The sequence below is a fragment of the Mobula hypostoma genome, chromosome 7 (genome assembly GCF_963921235.1).
Source record: "Mobula hypostoma chromosome 7, sMobHyp1.1, whole genome shotgun sequence".
NCBI classification, from domain to species: domain Eukaryota; kingdom Metazoa; phylum Chordata; class Chondrichthyes; order Myliobatiformes; family Myliobatidae; genus Mobula; species Mobula hypostoma.
In genome coordinates this window covers 155,578,992-155,593,138 of record NC_086103.1, presented here as the reverse complement: position 1 = coordinate 155,593,138, position 14,147 = coordinate 155,578,992, and the positions used below count along the sequence as shown (strand labels likewise).

The following is a 14,147-nucleotide window of genomic DNA, read 5'->3' as shown; positions in this document are numbered from 1 at the left end:
AATCCCCACTGTCTGCACATGACCCACATCCATGCATACTCCTGTATGTAACTACTTGTTAAACATATCACCTTCACCTCCAGCACTACTCCCAGCAGCCCATTCCAGGTGTAACACCTATGTAGTGGTTGTCTTATCTCATGTGACTGGTCGCCGCACTCTTTATGAGAAAATCTACTTACATAGTACCACACTAGGTGCTAGTAGGCCATCAGAAGCTCTAGGGTATCGGAAGGACGCAGTGAATAGAGAAGGAAAAACACACTCCTGGACGCAAGTTTATAAAAATAGCTATTTATATATTATATATATTAACATGAGTAAGAACAATTCAAATTTCCAACATTGTTAGGTTCCCAATCTCAGATATCAAATGAAATAGCAGGATAGGTCCGAGTCAGCATGGATTTACGAAGGGGAAATCATGCTCGACTAATCTTCTGGAATTTTTTGAGAATGTAACTATGCAAATAGACATGGGAAAGCCAGTGGATGTAGTGTACCTGGACTTTCAGAAAGCCTTTGATAAGGTCCCACATAGGAGGTTAGTGGGGAAAATTAGAGCACATGGCATTGGGGGTAGGGTACTGACATGGATAGAAAATTAGTTAGCAGACAGGAAACAAAGAATAGGGATTAACGGGTCCTTTTCAGAATGGCAGGCTGTGACTAGTAGGGTACCAAAAGGCTCAGCACTGGGACCGCATCTATTTACAATATACATTAATGATTTAGATGAAGGGATAAAAATTAACATTAGCAAATTTGCAGATGATACAAAGCTGGGTGGCAGTGTGAAATGTGAGGAGGATGTTATGAGAATGCAGGGTGACTTGGACAGGTTGGGTGAGTGGGCAGATGCAGTTTAATGTGGATAAATGTGAGGTTATCCACTTTGGTGGCAAGAACAGGAAGGCAGATTACTATCTGAATGGTGTCAAGTTAGGAAAAGGGGAAGTACGACGAGATCTAGGTGTCCTTGTTCATCAGTCACTGAAAGTAAGCATGCAGGTACAGCAGGCAGTGAAGAAAGCTAATGGCATGCTGGCCTTCATAACAAGGGGAATTGAGTATAGGAGCAAAGAGGTCCTTCTGCAGTTGTACAGTGCCCTGGTGAGACCACACCTGGAGTACTGTATACAGTTTTGGTCTCCAAATTTGAGGAAGGACATTCTTGCTACGGAGGGAGTGCAGTGTAGGTTCACGAGGTTAATTCCTGGGATGGCAGTGCTGTCATATGTTGAAAGATTGGAGTGACTGGGCTTGTATGCACTGGAATTTAGAAGGATGAGAGGGGATCTGATTGAAACATACAAGATTATTAAGGGATTGGACACGCTAGAGGCAGGAAACATATTCCTGATATTGGGGGTGTCCAGAACAAGAGACCACAGTTTAAGAAAAAGGGGTAGACCGTTTAGAACTGAGTCGAGGAAAAACTTTTTGATACAGAGGGTTGTGGTTCTGTGGAATGCTCTGCCTCAGAAGGCAGTGGAGGCCAATTCTCTGGATTAATTCAAGAAAGAGTTAGATAGAGCTCTTAAAGATAGCAGAGTCAAGGGATACGGGGAGAAGACAGGAACAGGGTACTGATTGTGGATGATCAGCCATGATCACAGTGAATGGCGGTGCTGGCTCAAAGGGCCGAATGGCCTACTCCTGCACCTATTGTCTATTGAAAACAAAATTCCTTCTTAGTTAGAATTAGTGATATTCATTAGAATAAGCTTTATTACTCCAATTTCTCTTAACTAATTAGATCTGGTGTTATTCCCTATTTACAGGTTAACTGACAAGCCTTTCCTGTTTATTTATCCCTAGTTAGTTAGGAAACTAATTAAATTTCTACTCTTAAGTATTATGGTTAACTTCAGTTTCAGTTCCAGGTCAGCATGTCTACAAATATAAATAAAATATATATACATACTGCTTAACTCTTTTCACGACAATTCTCCAACATCACAACTTTTAAACAAATATTCATCAACTTATCAAAGTCTTTGTAAAAATAATCAGTTCTTCCAGAAAATCAAATTTAGATCCTTCAAATGAGAAATAAATTTTTACATCAAACCATGTTAAATCATCTACGTCTTTAACCGTTTCATTCCTGCACTGGTTCTTCGATCTTGGGTGGCTCGCCATCTTCTTTCCTGGTTCATTGGATGAATTGGTGGGTCATCAACAGAAAGTAGTTTCACAAAACTTACACAAAAAAAACCTGACCAAATCTCTTGGTATGATTTCACAAAATGAATTCCTGGTTACACGGTAAAGATCTTAGTCACTCGTCTCTGCCGATATTGTCTCACTTTAGCTGTTGCTTGTTATAGCTGTACCTTCAATGAACCTTTTATCACTATTATCTCTCCTCCAGGGGTTTCACCCTGAGGTTTTCAAGTAAGGTAGAGATACTAACTACTAATTCCACTTTTAACAGTTTATATCTTTAGTTTTTAATAGTTTGCCTTGTCTGCACCTGTGTCAGCCACAGCTCGTTCTTACATAACTTTCTACCCCCCCCGCCCCAAAGTTGTTTTTAAAAAAAAAATTCGGTAAACTTCGTTTTCATCCCTCCGCAGGAGGAACTTTCTGACATTACATCTTTGGGAAAATTATGCTGGGTTACACAGGCATCCACCACTCAGTGTAAAAGAAAACTTGCCCCACACATCTCCTTTAGAATTCACCTCTCACCTCGCCTTAAATATATGTCTTTTAGCATTTGATATTCCTACCTCAGTGAAAAGATTCTGATTATCCACCCTACGAACGCCTCAATTTTATGAACTTCTATCAGGTTTCCCCTCACACTCTGATGCGCCAGAGAAAGCAAACAAGTTAGTACAACCTCCCCTTATAACTCATACCCTCTAATTCAAGCAGCTTCTGCACCCTTTCCACATCCTCCTTGTGCCAGGGCAACCAGAACTGCACACAATTAGCCAAGTACTACCTAATCAAACTTTAATATAACTGCACCATGACTTCCTTCCTCATATATTCAATGCTCTGAAGTACAAGAGGGTCATCAGTATATTAGTATAAAAGGGATTCGTATACTAATATATACAAAAATTATCCATGTAATATCAGTTTCAGTTTCCCCATACACCCTTATTTATACAAAACTGGAAATGTTTCAATTGTTGCTGACTTTAACAGATTGAACGATGTAGCACAATTTTAACTGCAGTCTAAATGTTCAGCATTAGGTTTTTCATGGACCCACTTATTGAATCCCTGAGAATACTGTTGGATGTCAATTTTTTTCTAAGGCAATCACAGTTGAATATTTTAAGAAATGTGTCCTGCCTTATCATCACAGTTTGACAGACACATTGGAAATGTTTCCTCTTTGAAGTTCTTGACTATTTTTCATGCCACTGCCCCAAGCAGCTGTGCTTATCGCTGCCTGAAAACAGGCAACAGCACAATATGGGAATTTGAAACACTGACATTATTTTCTAATTGCAGGTCCCGCACCCACACATTCACATCATCCCACCTTCAATGTATAAATAAAGATGTATTAAAATGTCATAGGAAAGGATTACATTTGTGACACTTTAGTTTTAACATATTAACCATACGGGATTTTAGTTGGGAGATGTGTTGCATGAACTATTTTCATTCCTTCAACAAAGTGACTGGATGGTCCATTTATTTTCCTTCCAGCTGACTTGCAAACTGCTAAGTTAATATTGCATATCGAGCCTGAAGCCCTGTGCCTACAACCACTATATAAACTTCTCAAGCACGGAACACATTTTGGTTATAAATATTAAAGGTTCTGTATGCTCCTACAACAAAGGCTCTTATAAAATGTTAATAATTGCAACGCATGCTAAAACAAACAGCATCGTGCAATTACAATCAATATCTGGATTAAACTGCTTATAGGCCATTTCCTTACTGCTTCCTTAAAAAAAAATCTGTATCCACAATTGTTTCATTTTTACAAACCTTATACACTTTAGGAAAAGTTTAATAAATTCTACATATACAATTAAGAGATTATGAAAATAGCAAATAATTAATATTGGATTAAGATCTTAAATCTAGTTTACAAATAATTTGGATATTGTTACTGTTTCCTTGCAACTTTGAACAACATTAAGTGTATTAATGATTAGCATTACTGTTTTCAGAATTTCAAATACAATGGATTCCAGTTTATTGGGACACATCAGACATTTTGGCCAAATTAAGCACCTGTCCCAATTAGCCCAAGTTTCAACAAAATAGTTAAAAGGAATAAAAAAAGACAAATTGAAGAATTATGTATTCAAATGAAATACAGAACAAATCAGAACACTACCAGTAGTACTACACTACTACAGTTCTATACTGTGTATAGTTCATTCAGTGTACACAATAAATAAAATCAGCTCAGACACCTAGTACGGATAATGGACTACCTTCATACAATGCTGTCAACAACTGCATCCTCCAAATCTTCATTTTAATTGTAACATTCAAGAAGATTGTTGATACCTTCAAATCCTTCGTAGTTCCTAATTCATTGAAGTAGTGAAAATTGTTTCATTTTCACTCTTGGCTGCTTTTGGCATCTCCAAGCCTGAATGCTTGAAACCATAGTGAGCAAAATAGTTCTGAATTGTCATACTTCTTATTTCTCAAAAATCACTGCTTTTTAAAAAAAAAACGCAAACACACACAACTAACGCTAGTCGACAATTCAGCCGAGACCCTTCTTCAGGACTGGAAAGAAAGGGGGAAGTTGCCATTATAAAAAGGTGGGGGAAAGGAAGAAGGATAGCTCAAACATGATAGGTGAAGCCAGGTGGATGGGTGCTCTAGGCATTGTGTAGCATCTAACAGCCACATCATATGAGTTATCACATTATTAATTAGCATATAAAACATTTTAATGTAAACATGAAGGAATATTGAATTGCCATAATTATTGATGTGATTGGCCAAATCATGATGTTCAACCACCTGCAGTCTCCATTCAACCACTCTTACTTTTTAACCTCAAGATGAATATCGGTCAGTTAGCTAACCCCCTACACCATACAAGCATTTGGCAAAAAAGAGCAGGCACTGAGTAATAAGTCAGGCAGTGCCAAAACACGCTGACGACCTTGACAGCATACTGGGTATTGAAGCCCTTCCAACTGCTTTTAAATGTTTGTGATGATTAAGATAGAGCATCCATACGTAGCTGACAGCACTGGACACAGTAAAGTCCACTGCACTGGGCAACATCTCAGTACGTGAAGTCATTATTATCAGCAAAGTGTCATCTGCAGGAAGCCTGGGCTTCCTCCAGATGATAAATAATGTGCCCCACCAAGATACTCTCTTTTGTAACAAAAAGACATAAATGCTTTCTATGATTCTGAAATTATTAACACAAATAAATATAAAATCATTTAAATAACCAAAAGGTAATTATATTAGCAAACTAATTACTTCAATTGAAACTGTAATTATTTAGAAATGACCAGGTGCAGTTGTGTAAACAAAGATTGCTCTATTCAAACATACTACAGGGAGCCAAGACACAAGTGGTCTCAAAACTGATCAGTGTAATTATATGGTGATTGGTTCCTCAACGTGAACATAGGCATTTCTTAGGGAAAAGAATCGAGGCAGCATATCAGCATAGAGTGAGGATGAAGTACACTGAAGAAATGTACTCCAGAATTAGTGCCTATAGCCAAATTGTCGCAGGACAATTAAGGCACTGGACAATGCAGAAAGTTGGTCTAGTACTTTTTGTTCACAGGGCAACAGCAAATCCAACACAGCAAATTATTACCCAATCTATGCTCAACCGTAGCAGGTGTCACTGACTGTACTATCAAGTAACATCCACTCACCAATAATCTGCTCACTAATACCAAGTCCGGGATTTGCCAGCCTACTTGGCTCTAAATCTTGGAGCTTTCGTTGAAAATTATGGACCAAAGAGCCGAATTCCAGAAGTGAGGCATGACATCAAAGAAAAACCCATGAAAAACTGAAGTCAACAGTCATCAATGGGTAAAGAATTATGGTTGAGGTGGTCTTTCAATTCACTGCTACAAAACCACTTCAGACCAAGGACCAAAATTAGTCCATTCAGTCCAATCCACCATTCGATCATGGCTGATTTACGCTCTCTCTCAACTCCATCCTCCTACCTTTCTCTCTAACTTTTGACGTGCTTACCAATCAAGAACATATCAACCTCTGCTTTAAATATATCCAGGCTTGGTCTCCACACAGCTGTCTATGGCAATGAATTCCACAGATTCACCAACCTCAGGCTAAGGGAGTCCCTCCTCGGTTCTAAAGGAATATCCTTTAATTCTGACACTGTGGCCTCTGGTCCCAGACATTCCCACTATTGGAAACATCCTCTTCACGTCTTTCCATACTTGGTATGTTTCAATGAGATTCCCCTCCTTCTAAAGTCCAGTGAGTACAGACCCAGAGTCATCAAAATACTCCTCATACATGTGCACATTAATTCCTGGGATCCTCCTCTGGCTCCTCTCTAATACAAGCACATCCTTTCTTGGAGAACTGCTCACAATATTCCAAATTTGGCCTAACCACTACCTTATAAAGCCTCAACATTACATCTTTGGTTTTATATTCCAGTCATCTTGAAATGAATGCTAACATTGCATTTGCCTTTCTTAATACTGACTCAACCTAAACGTTAACCTTTAATTTATCCTGCACTTGGACTCCCAAGTCCCTTTACACTTCCAATTGCTGAATTTATACTTTATTGTCACCAAACAATTGATACTAGAACGTACAATCATCACAGTGATATTTGATTCTGCGCTTTCCACTCCCTGGATTACAAATATTGAATATTAAAAATAGTAAAAATTAGTAAATATTAAAAATTTAAATTATAAATCATAAATAGAAAATAGAAAAATGGCAAGTAAGGTAGTGCAAAAAAAACCGAGAGGCAGGTCCGGATATTTGGAGGGTATGGCCCAGATCCGGGTCAGGATCCGTTCAGCAGTCTTATCATAGCTGGAAAGAAGCTGTTCCCAAATCTGGCCGTACAAGTCTTCAAGCTCCTGAGCCTTCTCCTGGAGGGAAGAGGGACGAAAAGTCTGTTGGCTGGGTGGGTCGTGTCCTTGATTATTCTGGCAGCACTGCTCTGACAGTGTGCGGTGTAAAGTGAGTCCAAGGATGGAAGATTGGTTTGTGTGATGTGCTGCACCATGTTCACGATCTTCTGCAGCTTCTTTTCGGTCTTGGACAGGACAACTTCCATACCAGGTTGTGATGCACCCTAGAAGAATGCTTTCTATGGTGCATCTATAAAAATTAGTGAGGGTTTTAGAGGACAGGCCAAATTTCTTTAGTGTTCTCAGGAAGTAAAGGTGCTGGTGGGCCTTCTTGGCAGTGAACTCTGCTTGGTTGGACCAAGTCAGATCATTTGTGATATTGACCCTGAGCAACATAAAGCTTTTGACCTGTTCCACTTGCGCACCACCGATGTAAATTGGGTCGTGTGGTCTGAATTTGTTCTCTATTTTAAAAAAATAGCCTGTGCCTTTATTCCTTGGACCAAAGTGCATGGCCATACAGTTCCCTACATTGGAAGGTTACTCCTGAGAGTATCATGGGTCAAGCCATCCACAGTATTGATACAATTAAAAATAAACATTGTATTTCGCAAGTGGGAAGAATTGAGAAATAATTTTAGAAAGGAAGAATACGCATGCTCATAAACTGCACTGGAGATCAGTATTGGACCCAGGCCATTAGAGGACCAGCACTACTTGCTATACCACTGTGTAACCCATGCTCCTAATTTATGAATAATTGAAAGTCAAGTTCTGGAGAATGGCCATTTACACAAAACAAACAATTTTCTCAATGCAGATGCTACCTAAACCACGTATTTCCAGTATTTTGCCTTTTTTCAAATAATTTATTGTGGTACAAACACTTGTTAAGGTAGTGATTTGGAAACTAAGGAATTGTGCATACATTACTTAATTGCTAGAACAAAATACAATACCTTCAGAAATTACCAGTTAAATAACTTACTCACCTGCTGTTTGAGCTGGGTTGATTCCGATTCCATCTGAGGGGAAACAAAGTCACATTAAATCATAATTACACAAGACAGACAAGATAGAAAACACTTCAATCTTACTTTCTGAAATGACAGTACACACTGATAATTATACATACGTACCTTCTCAACCTATAACTATTATTCACATCCTGATAGACATTTTACAGTTTTTACAGCAGTATACCAACTTTCCCTTTTTAAAGTATCCAATACTTCTACATTTCTGAATGCTGGTATATGCATCAGGAAAATCTGGAGAGCTGACAGAAACACATCTATGCTTACAAGATCATCAGGCAATTTAGTAATCAGATTATGAAATCAAATATAGTGAAATACATACGATGTCTATAATAATACTCCTTTGTTCAGTTTATTTAAATTGAATATTTTCAGAGGGCAACTGTTTAAGAAAATATTCTCTTGCATTAAAGCCATTTCTTTTTATGCAAGTACATTTCCGCCATTGTCTGTAAAGGGTGTGTATGCTCTCCCCATGATCACCTGGGTTTCCTCCCACAGTCCAAAGACATACTGGTTGATAGGTTAATTGATCGTTGTAAATTGCCCCATGATTAGGCAAGAGGTAAACTGGGGAATGCTGGGTGGTGCATCTCGAAGGGTCGGAAGGGCCTATTCCATGCTGTAGCTCAATAATAAATAACAGAACAGCTAATGAAAATAAAACATATTAATTATGTTACTCTCTGGATTTTTCCCATACTGCATTTATCCTACAATTTTAGTATTTGCTTTAATATTCAATCTCTAGCTTTTCTGAAAAAAATACTTCAATAGGAACAAAATTGCAAAGAAATAAAAATGCTTGCTTTCTTACCATTCGTTATAATAGCACTGCTCGCTGCAGGTACTTTAAACTAAAGAGAAGGGAAGATGAAGAAAATAAATTTTATTAACTCTGAACTTTGAATTCTCATACATCTATATTAGAGATAAAGTAATAATAAATTAAACGCTAAAATATTATTTAGGTCCCTGCACAGATCAAAGTCACAGTTATTGAAAAGCAAAGGCCTTCTGCCAATTCATCTTCTTAAGCCCATTATCCCTACTGGGGAATAGGCTGCCAACAGTAGCTTGCTGAAGTCCTCTGTCCTGGGCCAATAGAAGGTTAATCCACCCCGTGGCTCCTGTTTTCACCGCATGACTTCAGATGTCTTTTAGGCAAAGATACTTCCTCTCCCAGGGATGTGAACACTAGTCCCACGTCCGACCCCCTCCTTTTGCAGCCAAGATTGGAATCATCCATGGTGCAGTTTATCAATTCATGCACTGGGAAAAAATGCTAATGGCAATCATAACAGATTCAATGCAACACTAATGTGGCTAACACAAACACGAGGAAATCTGCAGATGCCAGAATTTCAAGCCACACACATAAAAATTGCTGGGGAATGCGGCAGGCCAGGCAGCATCTCTAGGAAGAGGTGCAGTCGACGTTTCAGGCGGAGACCGTTCGTCAGGACTAACTGAAAGAAGAGATAGTAAGAGATTTGAAAGTGGGAGGGGGAGGGGGAGATCCAAAATGATAGGAGAAGACAGGAGGGGGGAGGGATGGAGTCAAGAGCTGGACAGGTGATTGGCAAAAGGGATATGAGAGGATCATGGGACGGGAGGCCTAGGGAGAAAGAAAAGGGGGAGCGGGGGAATCCCAGAGGATGGGCAAGGAGTACAGAGGGAAAGAAAGAGAGAGGAAAAAGTTATATATATAAAATAAATAACGGATGGGGTACAAAGGGGAGGTGGGGCATTAATGGAAGTTAGAGAAGTCAATGTTCATGCCATCAGGTTGGAGGCTACCGAGACAGAATATAAGGTGTTGTTCCTCAACGAGGTCAGCATGCGTGCAGGAAGCAGCGCCAATGCAGTCGTCGATGTAGCAAAGGAAAAGTGGGGGACAGATAGCAGTATAGGTTTGGAACATGGATTGTTCCACAAAGCCAACAAAAAGGCAGGCATAGCTGGGCTCCATACGGGTGCCCATGACTACACCTTTAGTTTGGAGGAAGTGGGAGGAGCCAAATGAGAAATTATTAAGAGTAAGGACTAATTCCACTAGACGGAGCAGAGTGGTGGTAGAGGGGAACTGATTAGGTCTGGAATCCAAAAAGCGGAGAGCTTTGAGACCTTCCTGGTGGGGGATGGAAGTATATAGGGACTGAACATACATGGTAAATGGTAGGGCATTAAAGAAAGCAGTAGAACAGAGGAATAATGGTGCATAGTTCCCTGAAGGTGGAATCTCATGTGGATAGGGTGGTGAAGAAAGCTTTTGGTATGCTGGCCTTTATAAATCAGAGCATTGAGTATAGGAGTTGGGATGTAATGATGAATTGTACAAGGCATTGCTGAGGCCAAATTTGGAGTATTGTGTACAGTTTTGGTCACCGAATTATAGGAAAGATAGAATAGAAACAGTACAGCGAAGATTTACTAGAATGTTACCTGAGCTTCATCACCCAAGTTACAGGGAAAGGTTGAACAAGTTGGGTCTTTATTCTTTGGAACGTAGAAGGTTGAGGGAGTCTTGAAAGAGTTATTTAAAATTATGAGGGGGATTGATAGAGTTGATGTGGATAGGCTTTTTCCATTGAGAGTGGGGGAGATTCAAACAAGAGGACATGAGATGAGAGTTATAGGGCAAAAGTTTAGAGGTAACATGAGGGGGAACTTTTTTACTCAGAGAGTGGTAGCTGTGTGGAACGAGCTTCCAGCAGAAGTGGTTGAGGCAGGTTTGATGTTGTCGTTTAAAGGTAAATTGGACAGTTATATGGACAGGAAAGGAATGGAGGGTTATGGGCTGAGTGCAGGTCGGTGGGACTAGGTGAGAGTAAGAGTTCAGCACGGACTAAAAGGGCCGAGATGGCCTGTTTCCGTGCTGTAATTGTTATATGGTGAAAATAAAATGGTGGGGGCCAGGGAACTTAAAATCATTGAAAAATTCCAGAGCGTGAGAAGTGTCACGAACATAGGTAGGAAGGGTTTGAACAAGAGGGGATAAAACAGTCTCGAGGTATACTTCCTGCACGCATGCTGAGCTCATTGACTTTATTAACTTAGCCTCCAACTTTCATCCTGCCCTCAAGTTTACCCGGTCCATTTCTGACACCTCCCTCCCCTTTCTGGATCTTTCTGTCTCTATCTCTGGAGACAGCTTATCTACCGATGACTACTATAAGCCTACAGACTCTCACAGCTACCTGGACTATTCCTCTTCTCACCCTGTCTCTTGCAAAAATGCCATCCCCTTCTCACAATTCCTCCGTCTCCGCCGCATCTGCTCTCAGGATGAGGCTTTTCATTCCAGAACGAAGGTGATGTCCTCCTTTTTTAAAGAAAGGGGCTTCCCTTCCTCCACCATCAACTCTGCTCTCAAACACATCTCTCCCATTTCACGCACATCTGCACTCACCCCATCCTCCCGCCACCCCACTAGGAATAGGGCTCCCCTTGTCCTCACCTACCACCCTAGCAGCCTCCTGGCCCAACATATAATTCTCCATAACTTCCGCCACCTCCAACGGGATCCCACCACTAAGCACATCTTTCCCTCCCTCCCTCCCTCTGCTTTCCACAGGGATCACTCGCTACACGATTCTCTTGTCCATTCGTCACCCCCCATCCCTTCCCACCGATCTCCCTACCTGCACTTATCCTTGTAAGTCGAACAAGTGCTACACATGCCCTTATACTTCCTCCCTCACCACCATTCAGGGCCCAAGACAGTCCTTCCAGGTGAGGCGACACTTCACCTGTGATTCGGCTGGGGTGATATACTGCGTCCAGTGCTCCCAATGTGGCCTTCCATGTATTGGCGAGACCCAACGCAGGCTGGGAGACCATTTCGCTGAACACCTATGCTCTGTCCGCCAGAGAAAGCAGGATCTTCCAGTGGCCATACATTTTAATTCCACGTCCCATTCCTATTCTGATATGTCTATTCACGGCCTCCTCTACGGTCAAGATGAAGCCACACTCATGTTGGAGGAACAAAACCTTGTATTCCGTCTGGCTAGCTTCCAACCTGATGGCATGAACATTGACTCCTCTAACTTCCGTTAATGCCCCACCTCCCCTTCGTACCCCATCCGTTATTTATTTTATATATATATATAATTTTTTCTTCTGTCCCTCACACTATACTCCTTGCCCATCCTCTGGGATTCCCCCCTCCCCCTTTCTTTCTCCCTAGGCCTCCCATCCCATGATCCTCTCATATCCCCTTTGCCAATCAACTGTCCAGCTCTTAGCTTCATCCCTCCCCCTCCTGTCTTCTCCTATCATTTCGGATCTCCCCCTCCCCCTCCCACTTTCAAATCTCTTACTACCTCTTCTTTCAGTTAGTCCTTCCGAAGGGTCTCGGCCCAAAACATTGACTGTACCTCTTCCTATAGATGCTGCCTGGCCTGCTGCATTTACCAGCAATTTTTAGCAATGTGGCTAACATGTCTTTTTAGAAGGATGACCTGTATCGGGAAAGCTCAGAGAAGTAATCAAATTATTAAAGTATTATAATTTTCAGTAAACCTGCATGTCCTAGGGAAAAGTAGAAGACAGAATTATATCATGTAGCACATATGCCTATTGTTTAATAAGGACAAATTAAGATAAAAGGCAGATCAATTGTTGTTCAGGCATTCAGAAATCAAATTACTGCTGACGAGGGAACTTTGCACATTGCCAAGTGCCCTAGCCAGAGATCAAATGAAATTAAGTGTTCTTTGAAACTACCAAAGGCTAACTGCAAAATATTCAGAACAATGCTGGTAACCGGATAATGAAAAGCTAACATCCATGAGCTTACGTGGGATGCTTTCTGCTCAATATCAGGTTTTGTCACGTTTCCCAAAATTGCTGTGATGTATTGCTAATCGCAATTTTTCTTTTAAGTTACAAAGCCTCATTCTTCTCTTGCAGGTTCATAAATTCTCTGAAGAGCATGCGAGTCTTATAGTTCTGCAGCCACTTTTCCCATAGATCAGTTCTATTCAACTTACAGCCAAAAAAAAAAATTTAGATTGATATAGAAACAGAGAATCTTACGGCACATTACAGGCCTTTCGGCCCACAATGTTAAGCCAACCAAAAAACCTACTCTAGAAACTGCCTAGAATTTCCCTACCACATAGCCCTCTATTTGTCTAAGCTCCATGTACCAATCTAAGAGTCTCTTAAAAGACCTTATAGTATCTGCCTATACTAACCTCTGCTGGCAGTGCAATCCAGACACCCACCAGTGAAAAACTTACTTCTGACGTCCCTCTTGTACCCGCGTCCAAGCACCTTAAAACTATGCTCCCTCGTCTTAGCCATTTCAGCCCTGGGAAAAAGCCTCCAGCTATCTACACAATCAATGCCTCTCATCATTTTATACACCTCTGTCAGGTCACCTCTCATCCTCCGTCGTTCCAAGGAGAAAAGGCAAAGTTCACTCAACCTATATTCATAAGGCATACTCTCCAATCCAGACAGGCAAGATCTTTGTAAATCTCCTCTGCACTCCCTCCATAGCATCCACATCCTTCCTGTAATGATGTGACCAGAATCTCCAAGTACGGTGTTCAGTTCTTGAACAACTGATCAGGAATTGTCAGTTTTACAGCACAGAAACAGGCCCTTCAGTCATGTTACTGCCAACCATCAAACATGCAGTGTAATTCTGTCTCTAAATGTCCACTGTAGTCTAGACCTGTCTCAATGATAACATGGGGCATTAAAGAATTTGCAAAGCTCAGACCTGGAAATAATTTAATTACAGTCAAAAATCATAAATACAGTGGCATGCAAAAGTTTGGGCACCCCTGGTCAAAATTTCTGTTACTGTGAATAGCTAAGCGAGTAAAAGATGACCTGATTTCCAAAAGGCATAAAGTTAAAGGTGACACATTTAATATTTTAAGCAAGATTACTTTTTTATTTCCATCTTTTACAGTTTCAAAATATCAAAAAAGGAAAAGGGCCCAAAGCAAAAGTTTGGGCACCCTGCATGGTCAGTACTTAGTAACACCCCCTTTGACAAGTATCACAGCTTGTAAACGTTTTCTGTAGCCAGCTA

General features: G+C 40.6%; 1 protein-coding gene across 1 annotated transcript in view; it reads right to left on the bottom strand.

The window, feature by feature from the left end:
- The window catches only part of ufm1 (ubiquitin-fold modifier 1), a 36,600-nt gene that overhangs the window by 4,532 nt on the left and 17,921 nt on the right, over positions 1-14,147 (bottom strand). The window contains exons 4-5 of the mRNA XM_063054367.1: positions 8,910-8,949; positions 8,045-8,077 (exon numbers count right to left, since the gene is read on the bottom strand). Of these exons, the coding sequence (XP_062910437.1) occupies positions 8,045-8,077; positions 8,910-8,949 (73 nt within the window). The remainder of the gene's footprint in view (positions 1-8,044; positions 8,078-8,909; positions 8,950-14,147) is intronic.